A 22,743-nucleotide genomic window follows, 5' to 3' on the forward strand; every position below is an offset into this window, starting at 1 on the left:
GGATGGGAAAATCCTCAGCCAGAGCCGCGGCGGTGACGGTGGCAGTGGGGGGATGAAATCAAAAAAAAAAAAAAAAGAGCACAAAAAAGTCCCAGTGAATGTGTCTATTTAGTGAAACTGCAACAGTCACGTCTGATGAGGCAGCACAGCTCTGTAAGTGAAACATTTTATCCCCAAATTAAACAGAAAAACGGTGACAACATTATCTTTTAAAACCATTGACACATGTCATAAAAACTAAATATACTGATCTGTCCTGGAACAAGGATCCCTCTTCTGTTGCTTTTCCCAAAACGTCTCCCTGTTTCTTTTTTGGTTGGACCACAACAGCACAGCCAGCCCTTCAAACCCAAATGTCTGTCACTGAGTCACTGACTGACTGACTGACTGAAGACTTTACACCATTGGTCGGCCAAAGGTGGCCAAAGTTGGCTGAAGGCCGCCGAAGCTTGGGACAGCCAAGCATCCCAGGACGCATTTTGCACCAAATGGCAGTGATGGTGGAAATTGTGAGCCAGGCCAAAAGCTGTAAGGGTTGTTAATCTATCACTTGAATAACATGAAGTTTTAATATTTTTTCAGGTGAGAAAGTAACCATTTAGATTCCCAGTGTGTGGTCAGTTTATCCAAATAACACCTATTTGGAAATTTGCTCCAACAGTTTTGGAGATGTGAGGATCCGCTGGTCGGGTGCCAGCCGGTCATCTCAACTGCTAACAACCCGACTCCTGAGATGACCGGCCAGTTAACATCCATTGTCATCCTGGGGCAGAGTCAGACTGGCCAACGGGAGCACAGGGGAAATCCCGGTGGGCCAGTCGCTATGTGGGCCGCTTGAGCAGCCCGTTATACAAAAACAAGAACCTCTTATGTATTTTCCTCCCTTGATGTCAAAAAACATAAAACCTCTTGTTTAGACAGAGTTTTTAACTTTATTTGCAAAAATAAGCCACACAATGTAAAAAAAGGAGGTTATGTCTGTCTCTAACAGAGGGAGGTCTTAACATTTTGGACTTTTCCTCATTCAACCACATCAAAAGATTTCTAAAAGATCTGGATGTGTGGAATATTATTCCAAACTCTGTGGTTAAAAAAGTAGGTGGTCTTAATTTTTTATTAATGTGCACTAATGCTGTCAGTGAACTTCAAATCAAAGTCTCCAACTGTAATAGGTAAGCTCTTATGTGTTGGTATTTTCTACATAAGCATAACTATTCTCCTCACAGATGTTTTTTTATGGGATAACGTCAATGACACGTACAGAAACAAATTATTACTTTTTGAAAATTGCTTGTAAAACAGCTATTTAACTGTGAAGGGCTTCTGTATTCATATGAAGATTTTATAGAGAATTATAATGTTCCTGTCTCCCAAAGTGAGCAAAGCACTGTAATTAATGCACTGTCAACTGGCATTATATGTTTATCACGTTATTTATCACGTATATTCTTAATATTGAAGACAAAAGCTCTTTTTGTAATTATATGGTGGAAAAGCTAAAATATGTGTTTATTCAGTGTGCACATATGTCAATGTTTTGAGCGGAGCACAGAGCTATTGTGGGGTCACCATGGCATAGTGAACTTTAATGAATGGCAGGTGATCAAAATGTGTAAATACAGATGTTCAATGCATCACATTGCTTCAACCTAGGCGGAGATAAACTCATGTTAGCATCCGTTGTAATATTTGTACTCTAGGCCAGGTTGATGTTTTTATATTTTATAATACAGCTCTAAACTAAAGGTGTCATGCTGACCAACCACAACAACTAAATTTAATGTTACAACCAGCACTAACATGCAGCTACCATTCTATTCAGTTTTCTAATCCACGTACATTACATTTTCCATTTCCACCTATCACAGTCGCTGGGAAGCACTGGTTATTTAAACATGTCTATTTTTGATCAGTAATTCTGTTTAGGATAGGCTACACATTTTCTAAAAGCAAAACATATGTAAAACAGTTGTCAGCAATGTTATTCATATCATTTAGGTGTTAACTCAGGTTGCGGCAGCTTTATTATCTCTGAACTATGAACTTCACTGTAATAACTGTAGTTTACAGTCCTGCTTTAAAGTTCTCAATGGACTTCATTTACATCAAACATCCTGTACACAATGCTATAAATACCTACATGTGTAAACTGCACCTTAACATTTTCTACCAATACAAAAACAATATTGAGTATACACAATCGTAAACATATTTTCTCATCTGCATGAGTAAAACTCTTATATTCCATGGATGTCTCTTACTCAGTTTAACTAACTGAAAACATCACATTACACTTTCAACTGTGTTTACTGAATGACCTTGACACTCTAACAATTGCCGGGAAATACAATAAACCTCGCTCTCCAGCCTACATCTCTACAGGCCCACAGGTTTAACTTGGCTAACTGTCTGTATTCTAGCAATAATTTCACTCTTATACATTCTGAACACAAATAACATTACCTACACAACACAGTAAAATGCTATTAAATAAAAATGAACAAACTACTGTGGTGAGTGCACATGAGCTAAACATTGCACAGGCTTTGTTGCATCAAAATATCCATTAATGCTATCTATTAACACATGTTAGACTGTGAATTACATATGCTAATCACTAGCGTGAAACGCTAACACTTCCAGCACATACATACGTCCCGGCCTCACTTGTACATTTAAATTCACATTGTATGTGACCCCCAAACCAATGTCCCTAACGTTTGTCACCATAACAGTCCCATTTTATTTTTCTTACCTCTGCAAAACACATTTAAAACAGCTGTCAGCACTTTACACATGGGGGCATTAGCTCAGCTTGCGGTCACTATGACCCGAGTCCTGGTTCTGATGGCCAGCACGTATTTTGGATTTCGAGACCTGCTTTTTTTCTGACTCATGGTCAAAAGTTCGCTGACTAGAGATCAGCTCTCACGACCTCAGTCCAACCATTACTATAGTAGAAGGAAACAGCAAACTGGCTCTATATCTGCTGATCAGCTGTCATCATTGATTGACCAGCCTTTGTCCCACCTTATTGTGTTGATGAACTTGACCAACGACCCATCAGATCTGGGCCATGGCCACTCCAGGCCACCCCCTAAAATGGCCATTGTTTTGATGAGAAAATTTTTCTTAAAGAAAATGATTTGTTATTAAAAGTTCTGTATGTAGAAAAGAGAAAGAGAAATTCCTTCTCATTAATGACATCTAAGGCCATTAAATGAGGTGCTGTCAACATCCTGGTGCTCATGCTTGGGTGTTTTCAAATTGATGACCCTGTTGTAAAAATAGTCAATGGTATTCCGCCAACTTGATGGGTTGGCTGTCAAAGAGATAAATAAAATGCATCTGACTTGATAAGACCAGTATCTACTGACCAGTATCAGCTAAAAGTAAGATGAACTTTGCTAGTTTTATGGTTTGAGTCCAAGGGTTAAAGTCTGATTTTATCTGACGTAAAAACATTCTCGAGAGCTGACTGTAGAAAGAAATCCACTGCTTTTCATTAGGATTTAACAGCTAGAACTTTTCATCTGGAGTATTCCAATGAGGATCAGGTGCTGCATCCTCAATCAAGCTTCCTTTTCCTGTTGAATATCATCTACAATGTGCAATAAATAAGTTGCTCTATCACACTATAGAAAAACACTTTAGAAAATATTTTTGGAATGTTTAACTACAGAAATTCATGTTGAAAAATCTAAAAATATAATTTTTAGCTGTATATATAGAACACCAGGAACCTGCCTTGATACATTTGAGGATACATTTAATTGTATGTGGTGATTTTTTTTTTTGAATTGATTTATTAAATCCAAATGGACACAAAAGGACAGAAGCCTATTTCCGGTGATTATAAAACCAAGTAGAATACCAACAGACACTGCTAGATTGATAGACAACATATTCACAAATAAAATTAAAAGCAAAATAGTAGGTGAACTACTCATAAATGACATAAGTGACCTGAAAAATTGCAACAACAAAAAAAAGAAGATTCCTTTTTTTTTTTTTGCAAATTTTCAGAATTTTAAGATAAAAAATGAAAATAGGTCTAACACTTGTAAACTGATTCAACACAGAACACCAGAAGCCATCGCTGCCCTCAAGGTGGACCTGAGGAAACGAAACTGGAACAAGGTTTATGCTAATGATGATCCTAACAAAGCCTATAAGGCTTTTTTATACACATTAATTGTACTATATGAAAGAAACTGTCCGTTAAGAAAACTAACAAAGGAGCACAAATATGTGAACAAGCCATGGATTACCTAGGGGATATAACACATGTAAAAAATAAAAAAATATTATATAGGAGATTTTTAAAACATAGAGCAAAAGAAGCAGAAAACACTTGAGTAACACTCAAAAACATGGAGAGTGCTTAACAGCATACTATAAACAGGTCCTGGAAAAACAGACAATCCATACTTTGTAAAAGATAATAGTACAATTATGAATAAAACAAAAGAAATTGCCAATGAATTTAATGATTATTTCGTAAATGTTGGATACAATCTAGCAAATGAGATTGCAGATGAAGATACTGTTCATAAAAACTCATTGTCAGAAATTTTACAAATTGAAAGTTCACTGATTGGACTGAAATTGATATGTCATCAGTAAAAAATATTATAAGATGTATATAGTAAAACCATTGACACATATCTGCAATCAGTCCTTCCAAACAGGTATATTTGCCAGCAAAATGAAAACAGCAAAAGACATTCCTATTTATAAAAGTGTAAGCCGGCATCTATTCTATATATGATAATTGCCTAGAAAAACAGTTTACTGAGTGATCATCGGTATGGCTTTAGAGCACATAGGCCCACCTCAATGGCAGTGACAGAACTGGTGGGAGAGACATCTACTGCAATGGACAACAAGGAATATACTTTGAGGGTGTTTATAGACTTAAAAAAAAGCATTCGCTACTATTGATCATGTCTTATTAATGAAGAAGAGATATGGTATTAGAGGGATAGCACACTCATGGCTAAGAAGTTACCTTGATGACAGATAGAATATGTACAAATAAATAATGTCAAATCTGATTCATTGAAGGTTACTTGTGGGGTTCCACAAGGTTCAGTGCTGGGCCCTAAACTGTTTATACTGTATATAAACGATATTTGAAAAATGTCTCAAATGTTAAAGTTTGTTTTATTTGCTGATGACACTAATTTATATTAATCTGGGAAAAGTTTGGAACGGCTATAGTGGAAAGGAAATTGAAAGTCTTGGTTTAATATTAAGTTCTTATTGAATTTAAGTAAAACAAAGCTTTTTTGTAAATGGCAAATCAATAGAAAAGTAAAAATTATGATCATGATTTTGAAATAGAAGGAGTAAAATAAATTAATGGGTGTGATAACTGATCATAAATTATGTTGGAAACCACACATAAATAATGTAAAAACTCACTATATTTACTTTATTGTTCTGTCATAGTTCCATACATTACCTACTGTGTGGCGGTATGGGGAAACACATTCAAAACCAACACTAATCCAATTTTCATGCTATAAGAACGGTAAATCAATCAGATTATTATGAACCAACCAACACACTATTTATTAATTTACTTGCTATAAAATTTTGTGATCTAGTTGATTTTAAAATTGCACAGATAATGTTTAAAGCACAAAATAATTTACTTCCTAACTGTATCCAGAGGTTGTTTGAAATTAGAGACAGCCCATAGAAATTTAGGGGAATAGGTATGTTTTTAAAAAAAAACAAGGGTAAGAACAAATATAAAAAATAGATGTGTATCTGTCAAAGGGGTTAACTTGATTGAGGTGTGATCATTATTGTGTCTTTTGTTTTTTTTTTTTTGTATAGCCTGAACCTTGTAGTGAAAGAGTTGCCCATTAGAACATGTTATGTAAAAAATGTCGGTATAATAAACTAAAGCTTCGGCTTTCAACAGTTTTTTTTCTGTTTTCCTTTTAATTTAATGCCTTATTGTTATTTATTTCTTTCTATGTGAATTAATTCTGGAAAATTGTCATTGAAAATTGTTGTTGTTAATAAGGACCGAAATAAATTACTACTACTACTACACAGAAATTATGATCTCTCTTTCTCTCATTCAGCAGTTTATTTCATTCAGAGGGGGCTGGGAGTCCTCTTCGTCCAGGTTACCGTGTCGCGCACCGTAACCCTGCTCCGAGTTTGTCATCATTAATGTTCGTACAAAAAACGTGTTGCTCTGCCGTGGCCTTTCTCAAGAGTCTCCTCCAACTCCTTTTTAATGCTCTCCGCTGGCCTGTGGCCCTGGCCGCAGGGAGCATTGTCATGGTGCTGAAGGTGGAGGGGATACTGGGAGGAGGTGAGTGTGTGTATGTGCGTGTGTGTGTGTGTGTGTGTGTGTGTGTGTGTGAGGGGGGGCATGACGCTGCAGCAGTGGCAGCTGGCGGCCCAGCTTGCAGGGGCCATCTCTTCACAATGGAGAGCCTTCCCCCTGGGGCCAGTGATTTAGGACAGGGCTCTCTGGACAGGCCCCTGGAGAGGAGGAGAGAGGACACTGGCTTTGGAGGAACGCACCCTCCCTCCCTCCCTCTCTCCCTTCCTCCCACACCTCCACCTCCCCTCCTTCTCCTCGCCTTGTCCTCTAAAGCTTCCCTGCTGGTTCCCGTGCCCCTGCAGCTCCTCCACACACACTCCTGACACCCTCCCCTCATCCCACCGTGGCTAAGCTCTCTCCTGGGACGGGCAGGCAGGCCTCTGGATGGGGAGCATTCCTGAGGTGTAGCACACTAACGCTAGTCGGACACAATGGGGGGACGACAACAGGTGCGTGTGGATCCTCTGTCGTCCAGCGGCAGCTGAGAGATAGGGACGGGGGGCTATTATGGCGCCATTATCCGCCACTGCTCTACCGGTGGGCTGTTGGACCTCTTTTCTCGGAACAAAAACAAGGCCTTTTATGTGTAACCTGGTCTTGTACCCACCCTGCTCCGACAAGCCTCTCTTTCATCCTCCTACCCCAGCTAGCACCTGCCACCCCTGGGCCCTCCAAACAAGCCCAACGGCCACTTATCCCAAGATTGGATTCAATTCAATCGAAGCCCAACTGCAAGAAAACCTGAGACCACTTGTTTAAAACATCCACCACTTCATATTCGAGCCATAGAAATTATCCAGGCAGCCACCTCTGTACACCACCCAGCCCCCCCCTCCTCCCTCCTCTGTCCCTCTGAATTATGTTATGTCTCAAATGAGCAGTCATACAGCAGATTGTTTGGTGCAGCCACTTGATATAACTGGTGACAATGCCTCTAACAGAGCGAGTGTCCTGGGGGGATAGGCAGTATTTGGTTACTGCATCCCTGATCTCTCCCCATTGTGGTGAGCTCCGGGTCCCATGGAAGGTTGAAAGGGGGTTTGGGGAGGGGGACATGTGCGCATATGTGGGCCCACAACGCAGGTGCCTACATCTGTTCATTTCTGGGCAGATGCTCATGGTTGTAGAGATAGAGAGGGAGAGTTAGAGAGAGAGAGAGGGGAGGGGAGGTGGACTTCCTCCATTTACTCTCTCATCATTCATCAAGGCGATTTGGCCTAGATGGAACAAAATTAGTTGAGTTGAGTGCAATAAATGGTGAGTTGCCTCCCTTCTTTATCAAAGAAAAGGTCCAAAACACCCATGTACTTATTTATTTATTTTTAATATATGATATGGGGGCTATTTTTCACAGTTTGGGCTAGTGCTGTAACAGTTAGTCGAATGATTAACGTCAACTGTTTTGACATTGATTAAGCAAAAATGCCAAACATTTACTGTTTCCAGCTTCTCAAATATGAGGATTTTCTCTGTTTTATATGACAGTAAATTTGATCTTCTGGGTTTCAGACTTTTGGTCAAACCATCATGTCACCTTGAGCTTTGGGAAACTGTGGTGGAGATTTTTCTACTGTTTTCTGACATTTTATAGCTTTAAAGGATACTACAGCAATTTAGTAATGCAATTCCATAAAAAACAGGGGCTTCTGAGAAAAAAAACTAAAGAAAGAACAGTCAAAATCAGATGCTGAGATATCCAAACTACTGATCTTACACCTCCCATAATGCAACTTGATCATGTATTTTGTTAGACGTTCCCTGTCTGATAATTACCCAGGTCTTTCAGAATTCAAACTGCCAGTTTTGTCTGTTATAATTTTGAAGTCTGAAGCTGATACTTTGAAAACCACTATAATCAGTCAACTGTGAACTTCATGTGTAAAATCGATGAGTTGCACCTTTAAACAATTCAAAACTAACAGACAAATCAACTGATAATGGTAATAATCTCTAGTTGTGAGCCAGGTCTTATCACCTCACATCAGTGTTGGACCTTATTGATGTTCTTGTGGCTGAAAAAGCCTTCCTGGAAGAGTGGAGGCTGTTACAACCTGTGCTTTTGGAATGACACACATATCGATCACATAAAGGGTTTTAGGGTGTAATGTTTGAGTGTTCACATACCTTTGACCATGTGGTGTTTATGATATATAAAAGCTTGCACAACAAAGGTTTGGTGCTGGTCATGTCAGTGTCTTTCATAGAAGAGAGCATGACTGGTTATTGTTATATGATTTTATTGTGTTTGATTTTATTGTACTGTTGCCTTTATTGTACTCAGTGTGTGTGCAACTGTTCAGTTTTCAGCCTGGAGCTACTGATGCCAATATTCAGCATATAAGAAGAGCTAGGAAACAAACAAACGGAAAACAAGATGTGTCCCAAATCCACACTGCACACTAACTGTAATCAGGGTTTTAAGTCTGTAGTGTGTTTGATTTTTCACTGTGCTATTGATTGATGCTATTCTCCCACTATGCAATGCACAAAGGAAATGGAAGAGCTACTCACAGCTGGACAAAATTATAAGTGATAGTGAATAGTGGTGAAACAGAAAACAAAAAATAACTTGAATTTTTGTCGTCTTTTTGTCAAGTTTAACTGAAGTCACATTGTATTGAGGCTGTACTTAACTAAATGCCAACGTCAGCACTCAAACACAGCGGTTCTCAAACCTTTTCACGTCAAGGACCCCTAAACTGACACCAATAAGACCACAGACCCCCATTTGATAAGACTTTTTGTCCCAGATTTTTGTCCCAGGGTCCCCATCTAATAAGACTTTTAAGATGTTTTACTACAGAACGTGTATGAAACCCATGACCAAAACAGTCAAACGTTTGGTCATTGTGTTGCTTATGGATGGAATTATACTGAAAATAAATTATTCCTCTTTTTTGACAAGGACCCCCAGAACCCCAACAAAGACCCCTGCAGGTCCTGGGACCCCACTTTGAGAACCACTGCTCTAACATGCTCACAATGACCTTGCTAACATGCCGATGCTTAACAGTTATAATGTTCGTGATTCAACATCTTAGTTTAGCGTGTTAGCATGCTAGCACTTGCTAATTAGCACTAAACACAAAGTAAACCTGAAGCTGGTGGGAAATGTCATTAGCTCTGCAGGTATTTGATCATGAACCAAAGTTTTGGACAAACTTAAATTTGGACCTGATGGTGGCGCTAGATGAAAAATCAGAGGATCAACAAAGTCACTAGGATTCATCCTCTGGAGATCATGAATATTTGTAGATAATTTCATAGCGATCCATCCAACAGTTGTTGAGATATTTCAGTCTGGACCAAAGTGATCAACTGATACCAACACTTCCATCCCGATAGAGCGAAGCTGAGCATGGGTAAAATAAAAAAGGTGTAGTTCCATCACAAGCCTCCAGAGCTACTTTTGAGCTCCTTGTCTTGGATTCAGTGTTCTCACACGTTGCTCCTACATCTACCCATCAAACCATTCAGTGATCCCTGATGCTCTATTAATGGGGATATCTTAACTTCTAGACCTTTTCCTTGTTAGCAAGGAAGGCCTCTGGATGGTTGTGTTGTAGCACAATATGATGTGTTAGATTGTTAGTTATGATTCTCTTACTTGTTCATCAAGATCTTTCATGCAGCCTAATTAGTCAATAATTATATTAGTATATTCTTATATGTGCATGTCTGTGCAACAGAGATTAATTATTATTATTTAAAGTCACTTAAAAAAAATCTAAGGTGTCACCATAACATTCCTATGATGTTTTTAGATGAACTCATGGAGTTCACAATGACCTTATTTACTTTTTAAATCTCCTATAGTGTCTCTATAACAAACTTATAGTATTAGTAAAAAGACCAACAGTGAGTTTTTCCCTTTTAGCTTTTTTATTTCTTAAAACAATCCTATAATAAGCTTATAATAGCCCTCATCATATTTATTAAGTTTTGTATTGGTGTTTGTTTAACCCTGCAGCTCTTCATCATCCTGGCAGGTTGATCACACTAACATGTGTATTTGTTGTGGGTAAACGTGTCGCGCACAGTATCAGTTGTTGAATTATCGATTTTATTCATAGGGACCCGCATATGTTGTGGTGCGTCACCCCGGGGTGCGCGGCAGATGTGTTTTCATAAACATTGGCACGCGACTTGCCACGTACAGCTCCCTCTTTACCTCCCCCTTAGGTCCCCAGTGTCTCTGCACACATACACACACACACAAACACACACACACACACGCATCACCCCCTCCCTTCTCACACACACTTCTAACGTAACCCCCCCAAACATACACACACACACACACACACATACACACACACTTGCAGGCGCGTCTCTGGGCCCCCCATGTAATTACTGCGGCACTCTTCCCATAAACTTAAGCTCAGCACGTCTCCAGTAACAGCAACGCATGCAAATGAGACAGCAGCCCGGACCGGGAGCCTCGAGGAGCCGTGGGAAGCCGTGGGGAGCCTCGGGGAGCCCTGAAGAGCCCTGGGGAGCCGCAGATCTGGCCTGTGGCCCCCTCTTATAGCAGCTGGCCACAGTAATCTGATCTGGACACAAAGGAGCCTGTTGATCTCTGCGTTTCAGCAGGTAAAGCAGGCGAACCAGACAGAAGAAGACAGTCCAGTCCAGTCCAGGCCTGAATCATGGGTCTCCAAAAGAGCAAACATCATGACAAAACCAATCTATATAACATTCATTTGATTTAAATACAATAAAGCAGCCATAAACTCACTATTGAGTGGCACAGAATAAGTGTAATTCACTATGTGATTATTATAGTAGCTATTTTTAACTGTGTTTTGTGCGTAAGCATCATTAAGGACTCGGGGTGGGCGTGCGTAAAAGCTCTCTCCTGAGAAAGTGTTGGTTTAAAACCTTCCATTTCCTTGTGGCTTTTAATACAAGCCTACAATAGCCTCCGTGACACCCTCCCTCCCCCTCCCCCTCCCTTCCTCCTCCTCCTCCTCATCCTCCTCCCTGGCAGCGTTGGTTTGATGCCTTGCTCTGTCTCGCATCATTCAGGGCATGGAACCACCAGCTCTGGCACCATCACTGGCTCAACTCATTGCGCTTAAACTGGGGTGGAAGCTTTCACTCCGGGTAAAGATGCATCGATATTTCCTGAACTGATCAGCTATCAGCGTAAAAAAAAAAAAACAGTTGATCATCACGCAGTAGCACCCCCCTATCCCCCCTCCCCCCTTCTTTTTCCCCAATCACCCCTTCATATGATCGATATCGTGTGATGCGCGCCGTGTTTACGTTCCCACGAGTGACCATGTGGTGTCTCCTCTTCTGGGACCAAAAAAGAAAAAAAAAAACTCCTGGCTTCCCCCTCGCCATATGGCCCCGGAGGGCCCATACCGTTACAGGTCCTTTAACATGCTTCCAGTTGAGTGTAGACGGAGCCCGGTGGACAGAGGCGCATAGAGACGTGCGCTTCAGGGCCGGAGGAGGGAAGGAGGGAGGGAGGGAAGCAGGGAAATAAACGTCGTTTTCTGGATGTGGAGGGGGGGGGGGGGGGGGGGGGGTAGTTAGTGGCAGATGGCTTGTAAGGGTCTGTCCGCGTCTGAAGGCGTGTCGTGGTCCTTCACTGAAGACCCCCGTCCTCCCTCCCTGCTGCATTCACAATCAATGGAAATTAAAGCGCAGAGAATGGATGAATAGTCAGACCCCGAGTCACCCTTTTTTGTTTGGCACAGCTACTGGTGGGCAGGAGTTAAACTACAGCAGCCCCCTACAGTAGCACTTTAGTTAAACAGTCAGAGCTCAGCCAGCAGCAGAAAGTAGGGACAACTGTGTCCAAACTGGGCAGGTTTTGTTACAAGTTCAGCTCCTGGTTGAGTTTGAATCCCAGTTTATCTCAGATTACTTCCAGTTGCTTTCCCAGTAGCTTTATGAGGCTCTTGATTAGTTTCTATAAATTATTGTTCAGTTTGTTGTTCTGTCGTTATGCACATACTGGGGGTGCTGATCCAGCAGGAAATCTGACCACAATTGACACAGTATTGATTACTGATAAGGTTTGTTTTTGCGTCACATCAGATTACTGGCAAAGGATTAAGGTTCAGTCAATTTTTGGGGGGTCAAACTTCTTAATCTCGATTTAGTTTTAGTTTCACCTACCTTCCAGTTTCCAGAGGTTTTCACTCTCAACTTTAGCCATATAGATCAACTTATAACCATAATATGATGAGTACAAACTCCACAGGATTGTATTGGAGGGTAAACCTGCAGCTCCTCATCATTTTACTGTCTGGATACTAAAGGTGAAGTTATATTAAAGGTTCACAGTGGCACCAAGCTGAGATTTGTTCAACATTTATGTTATAGGGGCTGTAACACGTTTCAACCTGCCTCCATTAAAGACTATGGAAGACTTTTCTTTCTCGGAGTGAAAATATAATTGATTTTCTTGTCTCTATGAGGGGTTAATTGTGATGGTCACGGTTCAGCCGGCGTTTGGTTTGAGAAATGGCCCGGTGTGAAAGGAGAGATGGACAGGTTTATTAATGGAGGAGGACTTTGTTCGGTTGTTGCTTGCATTGATTAGAGGTAATAAGTAACTACAGACACATCAGCTCTGTTATGTGACATAAGAAGTGAAGGTAATTTGGATGAGAAAGGGAAAGCATGTCACTTTTTTTTGGGGGGGGGGGGGGGGGGGGGTTGGCGGGGTGGGTGGATTGGCGATGGTGGTGGGTGACCGCCCCCTCCTTCTCCTGACAGCCGCGGTGTGAAGGACGGATCGCAGCAGCAGGTAACGGACACCGGAGAGACGCCGGAAAACACCAACCGTGACGTGCATATCTGAACACGGTGACGCAATGTACGTGCACGCTCGGCAGCCCGCGCGTGCAGCTCGCTATAGGCCTCCATTATACAGCAGAAAAAATCACACTTCTAATGAACGACCTAATTAAGAAACAACCCCCCACACCCCCACCCACCTCCTGCTCCTTATCCATACACGCGCGCGCGCGCGCTCATGCACGTGCACGCCCACCACCTTTACTCATAAACAGCAGCTGAATAATGACCCACGTACGTCCCCCCCCCCTCGTGCTAGTCAGGATGTGGTCAATATTTAAAGAGAAGAAGAAAAAGCAAATGTATGCGATATTTGTCCGGTTATGTTTGTTTGGTGTGAGGTGAAAAGTGTGTGTATATGTGTGTGTGTGTGTGTGTGTGTGTGGAGGGAGGGTATTGTGTATGTGGGGGGACGTGAGTGCGCGCGCTCAGCCAAGAGAAGCGCGCGCACGCTGTTATTGAGGGGAGAGCAGGTGCTGACCGAATTACCATACAGCTGAGGGAGAGAGAGAGCAAACTTATTCCTCCACCACACACACAATAACAAAAGTTCCCCCTCATGTTGGCCACGCGAGCGACTCCGGTGCGCGCGCACCACCCCCCACACCCCACCCACTCCCGGTCGCACGCACATACACACACATGGACACACGCGTTTTTTGTTGTTTTTTTTTTTTTTTTTTTTCATCTCAGCCCGGAGAATGAGAAGAAGGGGAGAGAGCAAAATGGAAAAGCAGGAGTCCAGCCCCTCAAGTCGTTTACCTCACCACACAGCTCTGCCAAGGAATGTTTTCTTTAGTCTTTTGAGTCGATTCAAAGCATCAAATTCTTCCCACAACCAGAAATACCAAAAATGTGGATGTTGTGTATGCAGAGAAGGAAAGAGAGAGGAAGAGGAGGAGGCGGAGGTGGTGGTGGAGGAGGAGGAGGAGGAGGAGGAGGAAGGGCGAAAACAATTAACTGAGTCAGGGTTTGACCAAGAAACTTTTTTTTTTTCTTTCTTTTGGAAGATTTTTTTTTTTTTTTCAATCAACTTCACACTGTTTGGGGATTTTTTTTTTTTTTTTTTTTTTGGCACTTAACCCAAAACATCTTAAGACACCAGAAACAAAGAAAACAGTCCAGTGAGGCAACAGCTGGAGGGATCAAATCAGCCACATGTCAGCAACATCATGTCAGGGGGAAACTTGGCATCTGTATGATGTTCAAAACTCTTTACATTCTGCTTTACAGCAACTTATTGGATCAAAAAAAGCTCAACTATGTTCCTAATTTGACTGAAACACTTTAATTAATGTTTAATTTACAGGAAGGGAAACCCTTAAGCTTCAAAAAGTCCATTTTATTTCATATAATTCATGTAGATTTCAGGTTTATCCCCCTTAAAAGAAGCTTTCTTAGACGTTTTGTCCTTTCTGAAGGATTTTGTCAACTTTCAAAGTGTAGAAACATCCAGTATAAACACGAAGTGATTTAGTCTTTTCCCACAACAGGTTGCTCTTGTCTTCTGCTTGTAGGAGTGACACAGCCTTTCTTTCTTTCTTTTTTAAATTTCACTTCTTCTTATTTGGCTGAAATACTTTCACACGTCTCCATTTTGGGCTCAGATATTAACGCTGTGTGTGCTGTGCTGTGCTGCTGCTGCTGCAGGGGTAATGAGAAGGCTGTTGGGGTACTTGCATGGGATCCCATTGTGGAGAGCCGGGCCAGATTGGGAGGTGAAGTCGGGGAGGAGGAGGAGGAGGGGGTCCATTTGCATGTTATTACCATAGCATGTGTCAGGCCGTATATAACAGGCTGCAGGCGGCCTTGGCTGGAGACAGACGCACAGTTCACAGTGAGGAAAGACATTAGGAGGAAGAAGGAAGCATGTTGGACCAGTGACAAATCTGTCCTTGGGTTAGACCAAGACCTTCACACAAAAAGCTACTTCCTAAATTTGTCACTTTCTTAACAAAAAAAGAACAAGGAACCCATCCTTTTCTTCTCTTTACGCACTGGATTAACGCTTTATTAACGGAACTGGAGGACTTCTCTGTTTTTCAATCTGCCACCGCGCACTCGAACAAGTTCACAAATCTTGTTTTGTGATTTTATTTTTTAAGGTTTGGGATTTACCCTTTGTTGTTCCTCGGGACATGAATGAAAGCGGCGTGGCTGACAGCGGCAGCAGTTGATGAGAAAACCCCGTGAGGCGACAGAAACGTGCTCAATGCATCTTTCTCAGAGGGATTGAACAGGAGGAGGCACCCTGAGGACAAGCCGAGCCCCGAGACTTTTTACACTATTTATTTATTATTTATTATGTATTTATTTAATATGGGGCGCGTCATCCTGCTGACTCTTGCCGTCATGTCCATGTTGCTGTGCCAGGTAAGCTGCTGAATTTCTATTTCTTCCAAACAATGAACCATCACCCCCCCACACACACCCCCATTCCCCTCCCCTCCCTCACTCCCACCACAACACACACGCTCATACAGAAGCGGTACTGTATCTATAGTTGATGATAATAAGCTGCTTTCCTCCGCAGGGGTTTTGTTCGGGAGTTTTTGAGCTGAAGTTGCAGGAGTTCCTAAACAAGAAGGGAGTACAGGGCAACAAAAACTGCTGTAAAGGAGGCCTGACCTCGTCTTACCAGCAGCAGTGCGAATGTAAAACCTTCTTCAGGATCTGTCTGAAGCACTACCAGCCCAACGCCTCCCCGGAACCACCGTGCACTTACGGCGGCGCTGTGACGCCCGTGCTCGGCTCCAACTCCTTCCAGGTCCCCGATGTCATCCCGGAGAGTTCATTCAACAACCCCATCAGGATTAACTTCGGTTTCACGTGGCCGGTAAGTACAGTGATTCATTTCCATTTCACTAGAGTAGAAGTGAAGGCAGCAAAATCGCGCCATTTTTTGGGTAAATCCGTGCGTAAAAACGCGCTGCGGCACGATTTCTGACCACAACTAAGGGCTGAGAGCGCTCAAAGTTTACAGGTATTTAGTTTCACCGGATCAGGTTAGGTAGTTTGAGTCTGTATTCAGCACAGCGAGTGTATGGCACAATCGCCTCAGGCCTTTGCTTGATGTTATCGCCACATCTCCGCTGGCCACCTGTCTCATGAAGCCATTTGTGTTCCCAGGGGACCTTCTCGCTGATCATTGAAGCATTACACACCGACTCCAAAGACGACCTCTCCACAGGTAGGAAACAAACACTCAATTCCCTTTTCAATTTCTGTCACGTTTTCCAAACATTTCCCCATCATTTAACCCCTCACTCTCTGTCTCCACATGCGCACTTCAGAGAACCCAGACCGCGTTATCAGCACCATGACCACCCAGAGGCATCTGACGGTGGGAGAGGAATGGTCCCAGGACCTGCACACCGGCGGCAAGACGGAGCTCAAGTACTCCTACCGGTTCGTGTGCGATGAGCACTACTACGGGGATGGCTGCTCGGTGTTCTGCCGGCCGAGAGACGACGCCTTCGGCCACTTCACCTGTGGAGAGCGCGGGGAGATCGTGTGTGACGCCGGGTGGAAGGGGCAGTACTGCACTGAACGTGAGTAACAAAACTTTGCTGTAGTATTAGGAGAAATGTGTTTTTGTGTGTGTGACGTGATGAAAACTTTAAGGAATGACGTTAAAATATATTTTAAGATACAATAAAAGCTCCAATTGGATTTAGAGGATAATGAGATGGGGGAAAAAAACACCATAAAGTTTCTTTAAAGTTGTTTTAATCTCCATATTAACACATTATAAGATAACTATGATATTGTTTATGTTTATTTTGGCAAATGTAAAGTTAAAAAAAGTTAATTTCTATGTTGGGTCTATAATCAGAACCCCTGAGTGCCGTTAGAAGGCAACTTGTGCGTAAACACCACACTCCCCCCCCCTCCCCTCCTTTTTCCTCACACACACACACACACACACACACACACACACACACACACACACGACCACTTGATTTATTCTAAGGAAAGTTTTTGGGAATAATCTCACGCGTGCCATAAATTTACATGCTACCTTCCGATTCGTTACTCTCGGAGTGGGCCGGGCGCTGATTGGCCGAGGCGGGGGAGGTATTGTTTGAAGTGGGCAGCTGCCGGCAGAGAGGAGACAATGGAGCAGCTGTCGCGCACTGGCAACACACTCGCCAGCTGTCCACTCTTATCTGCCCCAATCCGAGACATTATGGGGAGTGTGTGTGTGTGTGTGTGTGTGTGTGCGCACAGAATGAATAAAAGAGTTTTGACCCGCAGCGAAGAAGAAAAAAAAAGAGGGTGGTGGGGTGGGTTGAGGGGGTCTGTGTGTGTGAGTGTACACTTTCTGTGGCACACACACATTCACACACTCCCTCCTTTGTCTATACACTATGTTAAGCAGAAAATTCTTCCACGGTGATAAGGAGATTGAGTTTAAGGTAACAGCCAGTGGGTTTAGGAGCCCCTCCTCATTTATTTTAATGATTTTGTAGGGATTTTAGGTGATGAGTTTTACTTCTTGGAGAGCAAAGAGTTGTTTTTTTCTGACTTCAAAAGTGTCTAAAAAAGTGTTTTATCTCTCATCCTGTACAGCAATCTGCCTGCCGGGCTGCGACGAAGAGCACGGCTTCTGTGAGAAACCCGGAGAGTGCAAGTGAGTTTTCCACCAGTTCAGTTCAGTGGGGCATTAATTAATTAGTGGGACATATGAGGTAATGTGAGTGGACTGACCGGTGTTCCCTCCTAATTGGACAACAACAGGTGCAGAGTGGGATTCAAAGGCCGCTACTGCGACGAGTGCATTCGTTACCCGGGCTGCCTCCACGGGACCTGCCAGCAGCCCTGGCAGTGCAACTGTCAGGAGGGCTGGGGGGGACTCTTCTGCAACCAAGGTGAGGAGAGAGTGTGATGAGAGTTTTTGGGGAGGGGGGCAGGGGGGGGGGGGGGTGAGGAGTGATGAAGAAAGACTAAGAGGAGAGGAATCAGAGAGCACTGGCGTTTGGGTTAAAAATGGCTAAATTTGGTTAAAAAGTTTAGGTTGCATATAAATCATGTCTCAACAGCATTTTGTTGAATATCTATCAGCAGGTTCTAACTAAAAGTGAAAGTGTTTTCATTTAAATGCTGTTGAAACAATGATTTTGGGTAAACTAGATGTCTCAAAAACTCACTTTAAGACCAAATTTAGTCCAGATTTGACCTGGATGTCCGGATGTTCTTGACCTGCAAATCAGCAAATCAGTATTTTTAGGAACAGGTCAGTTGAAACTGACCAAAATTATGCTTACTGCTAAGAGAGATAAAGGGAATAGAAAGTGGACAAGCTGTTCTTGTGGCCAAGTTTCACAAAGTTCAGCAAAAGATCTTTTGCGGTTTCTCTTCATTGTTTCATAAAAGATAAAAAAAAAAGTCCGTAAAGAGACAAGAGAGGAACAAAGTCGGTAAAACATCAAGATACCAACAAGAGGGCATCAACACTGTGGTAAAGAAACAACAACAGAGCAGCAGTTGTTTCCAGATGGACAGTGAGGACAGGAAACAAAAAAAAAAAAACACTGGAAGAAGAGAGAGTCAAGTGTGCAGGAGGACAAAAAGACATTCTGTCGCTGCTGCTGTTGTCCTGCCATGTGTTGTGCTGAGGCTAATCCACATGTGCCGCTGTGTCTTTCCAGATCTCAACTATTGCACTCACCACAAGCCCTGCATGAATGGAGCCACTTGTAGCAACACTGGTCAGGGCAGCTACACCTGTTCCTGCAGGCCCGGCTTCACTGGGGCCAGCTGTGAGATCCAGGTCAATGAATGCGCTGGAAACCCCTGCCGCAACGGAGGAAGCTGCACTGTAAGTGTTGTTTGGTCTTCTTAAATTAACTTGGAATCAGAGTAGAGACATCCTGGCTCGCTTCCAGCAATGTTTGAATGTAGCTTGGCACATTTGTCGCATGCTTTTATCCCCTTCTCCCCCCACATTTTCTGTTTTTACCCACTCTTGACTAAACATCAAACCAGAAAAGCCTCTGAAAATGAAAGCGTTATAAAAACAATCAAACAAATACAGCATGCTGAAATTCATAAGGGTGCATTTTGTAGCAGCTGCAGTTATAAGACAGACCTTGATGTCAAGCCTGTTCTATTTTTTCCCCCGCAGGATTTGGAAAACACATATACCTGCACTTGCCCTCACGGTTTCTATGGCAACAACTGCGAGCTGAGTGCCATGACGTGCGCTGATGGGCCCTGCTCCAACGGTGGCCGCTGTGCTGACAACCCTGACGGAGGCTATTTCTGCCAGTGCCCCACAGGATACGCAGGATTCAACTGCGAGAAGAAGATTGACCACTGCACCTCCAGCCCCTGCTCCAACGGTGAGAGTGACTGTCAAGGGAGGCGGTTCAATCACACAGATTTTATCTTTGAGATGTGCAGATTGCTGTTTTTGTGCCTCGAATGGCAAACTATCAGACATGTCGTACCAAACACTAAAGTCAGTCTCCTACTTTGTCCACAGGTGCACGCTGTGTGGATCTCGTCAACTCGTACTTGTGTCAGTGTCCAGATGGTTTCACCGGCATGAACTGCGACCACAACGGGGACGAGTGCTCGGCGTATCCTTGCCAGAACGGCGGCACATGCCAGGAAGGTCCTGACGGCTACACCTGCAGCTGCCCGCCGGGATACACCGGCCGCAACTGCAGCTCGCCCATCAGCCGCTGTGAACACAACCCTTGCCACAACGGTGCCACCTGCCACGAGAGAAACAACCGCTACGTCTGCGCGTGTGTTCCCGGCTACGGCGGCAGAAACTGTCAGTTCTTGCTTCCAGAGCACGCCGCCATCCGAGGGTCAGAGGTGCCCTGGATGGCCGTCGGGTCCGGTGTGGCCCTGGTGCTGCTGCTGCTGGCGGGATGTGCTGTACTTGTTGGATTTTTCCGATCAAAAGTCCAGCGTGGCGGTCAAGTAGAAACCGCCGGTGAGGGAGAAACAATAAATAACCTGACGAACAACTGTCATCGCAGTGACAGAGACCTGGCGGTCAGCGTGATGCCGACGCCAGGCGTCAAAAATATCAACAAGAAGATGGACTTCTGCAGTGGTGACCCCGATGAGGGATCCTCACCAGAAAGGAGCAGCTACAAGAGCCGCCATCCGCCTGCAGACTACAACCTCGTACACGAGGCGAACTACGAGCAGGCGGCTAAAGAGGCCATGCTGGAGGCGGCCTGCGAGGACAAGTGCCAATCCCTGGACTCGTTTGAGTTTGAGGAGAAACGCAGCAAACGTTTAAAATGGTAAATGTTTCTGACATTTGCACAAATGAGATCTAATATGTGAGTGTATATGATCAAGCTAACATTTTTCTTTTCCTTTTCTTCTTAAAAGCGATGCATCAGAAAAGAAAGCCCCAGAAATGTCTGCATGTGCGGACACCAAGTACAAATCTGTGTTTGTGATGTCAGAGGAAAAGGACGAATGTATAATTGCAACTGAGGTGAGTTTCATACGTTTGATTCTGTTTACATTTCAGTAGAAACAAGACTTCTCTCTGTGGTCATTTGACCGACAAACACTGACGTCTTTTTGTCTTTTTTTTTGCGTCCCCAGGTGTAACGAGCCACCAATGGGCTGCCCGTTGCTCATTTGCTCTATGGGAGAGTTTTTATACTCCTTCAGATGCTGCTCTAACCCTAGGGGGAGGTGTCCCACCTTGAGACTGCTGCTGATACTGAGACGTTTAACTGATATTCAGAGTGAGCTGGTTCTCTACTGGAAACTAAGCGCAGGCAGCGGCGGCCTGTGGGATAAGAACTGGCGGGGTAACAAAAAAAAGAAAAAAAAAAAAAAAAAATTTAAAAACAAAAGTTTACGGTTGAAAGTAAACTGCCACTTAGCTTTCTGTTCTGCCTTTTTTTTTTTTATCGGGGGGAGTGGGGATAAAAAAAAATAAAATATAAATGGACGCTGTCACGTGGCGATAACGTGCGACGCTACGATGTTTGTTTTTGCAACATTTGCACCCAGGCCTTTTCTCTAACCCACACGCCGTTGCTGAGCGCAGGAACTGCATCAAACGGTGGATGTTTGGCCATACTGGCCTGTTCTTCACGAGGCTGTGCACCCATCACTAGACCTGTGAAGACTGTATGTATACTTGATCACTGTATTAACCGAAGTGCGTGTTCTTCCTTAAGCCCTCCAAACCATTTATGACATAGTATTGTTCTCTTTTTTTTTTGTTTTGTTTTGTTTCTTTTTTTTGGGGACATGAAAAAAAACTTTTGTCTTAATTAAAAAAAAAAAATATTGCTTTTTTTGATACAGATTGTCCTTTTGTAAAATAAAGAAAGAAAAAAAAACCCGAGAAAAAAGTTTAAAATTATGATTTAATTTAAGTTAATTTAATGATTTTGTGTTATTTTTATTTTGTATTGTATATTTGTGATGTTTGTTATGATTATTTAAGTTGGTTTCTTTAATGATGATATTTGCAAAGGCACTTCAGGTCAATGGGACTTTTTTTTTTTTTTTTAAGAAAATGTTATTTAAGAGGGATTGTACTGTACAAATTGTTATGTTACTGTCTCCTTTACCGTTTTTGAATGAAGGAATTAGCCAAGACTATTTTTCCAAATAAATATTGCTAAACATGAAATTTTAATTGCGTCCAAACTTTTGTTTTGTCCGTCTGCAAAGCGCTCTGAAAAACACTTCTTTAGGGGTCTGTGAGCAAAGTTAATCAGTAACATCTGTTGTCTTCCCCTGGCGACCCCATAGTGGGCTTTTCTATGCCGACACTGTTGGCTACTGCCAGAAGTTGAAAGTGTCTCCCTGGAGACGGGAGAGGGGGCCTATTCATATAAAACAATGTCCCTACGCTAGATTTACCACTCCTATTTCTCCTCCTAAAGAACAAGTCAGGTAATTCATGGCTCTAAAATTCACATCAATGTAGAGTAACGCCTACTGGACATCCAACACTTTAGCTTCTGGGGTTTTTTTCCACACCAAAAATAACTTTTGTGTGAAGCTTTTCCTTTACACTGCTGTAAAGTTTTCTCATATCTGAACCCAGCCATCATATAAAAAGAAGCAAATGTGCAATTTTTCAATTTACATTTTACATGTTTCTCACCATCACCTCTTTAAATTCCCTTCAGTTTTCTTTCTTAATTGCCCCACAAAGACGCTGATTGTATTTAGACACAAATAACTGTAAATCATCAGCCCGGTAGAGGTGGCCTCTGGAGGGGTTTATAACCCCACGGCATTATGGGAGCAGACTTCAGCAGACAATGATGGAATTGACAATGGGCCACACAAAAGGCCACCCTTGGGAGAGCCTGCATGTCCCTCGGCATGCTGGGAGAAAGAGAGTAACAGGAACAGATGTTGTTGAGTAACAGATGCCTTCTGGCCAGAGTTCAGCCACGACCAGCCAGACCTTCAAAGGCCCGAGCTGCAGAGAAAAAAAAAAAGATTATCTATGGGCCTTCGAGAGAAGGACAGCTTTTACATTGTCTCCCTGATAAATTTGTTGGGATTTTTTTTGAGAAATGGCCGAGATAAGAAAACACATAATAAAAGAGGACTTTTGTGTT

The 22,743-nt window shown here is 42.9% G+C and overlaps 1 protein-coding gene across 1 annotated transcript; it reads left to right on the top strand.

Annotated features, from left to right (window-relative positions):
- Window positions 1-13,053: 13,053 nt before the first annotated feature.
- On the top strand, window positions 13,054-21,837 carry dla (deltaA). The gene is made up of 11 exons (XM_067585482.1): window positions 13,054-15,541; window positions 15,702-16,004; window positions 16,298-16,358; window positions 16,462-16,719; window positions 17,741-17,801; window positions 17,909-18,039; window positions 18,820-18,989; window positions 19,296-19,512; window positions 19,656-20,436; window positions 20,528-20,636; window positions 20,750-21,837. The coding sequence occupies exons 1-11, from the start codon at window positions 15,473-15,475 to the stop codon at window positions 20,753-20,755; spliced, it is 2,166 nt and encodes a 721-aa protein (XP_067441583.1). The 5' UTR covers window positions 13,054-15,472; the 3' UTR covers window positions 20,756-21,837.
- Window positions 21,838-22,743: the final 906 nt, after the last annotated feature.

Source organism: Thunnus thynnus, chromosome 3 (assembly GCF_963924715.1).
Source record: "Thunnus thynnus chromosome 3, fThuThy2.1, whole genome shotgun sequence".
Lineage (NCBI taxonomy): Eukaryota > Metazoa > Chordata > Actinopteri > Scombriformes > Scombridae > Thunnus > Thunnus thynnus.

Bases quoted from the DNA above. Each gene is read 5' to 3' on its own strand.
- dla (XM_067585482.1), top strand. From the start codon at position 15,473: ATGTATTTATTTAATATGGGGCGCGTCATCCTGCTGACTCTTGCCGTC. The intron at 15,542-15,701 runs GTAAGCTGCTGA...TTTCCTCCGCAG, and splicing joins TGTCCATGTTGCTGTGCCAG to GGGTTTTGTTCGGGAGTTTT. The intron at 19,513-19,655 runs GTGAGAGTGACT...CTTTGTCCACAG, and splicing joins CTCCAGCCCCTGCTCCAACG to GTGCACGCTGTGTGGATCTC.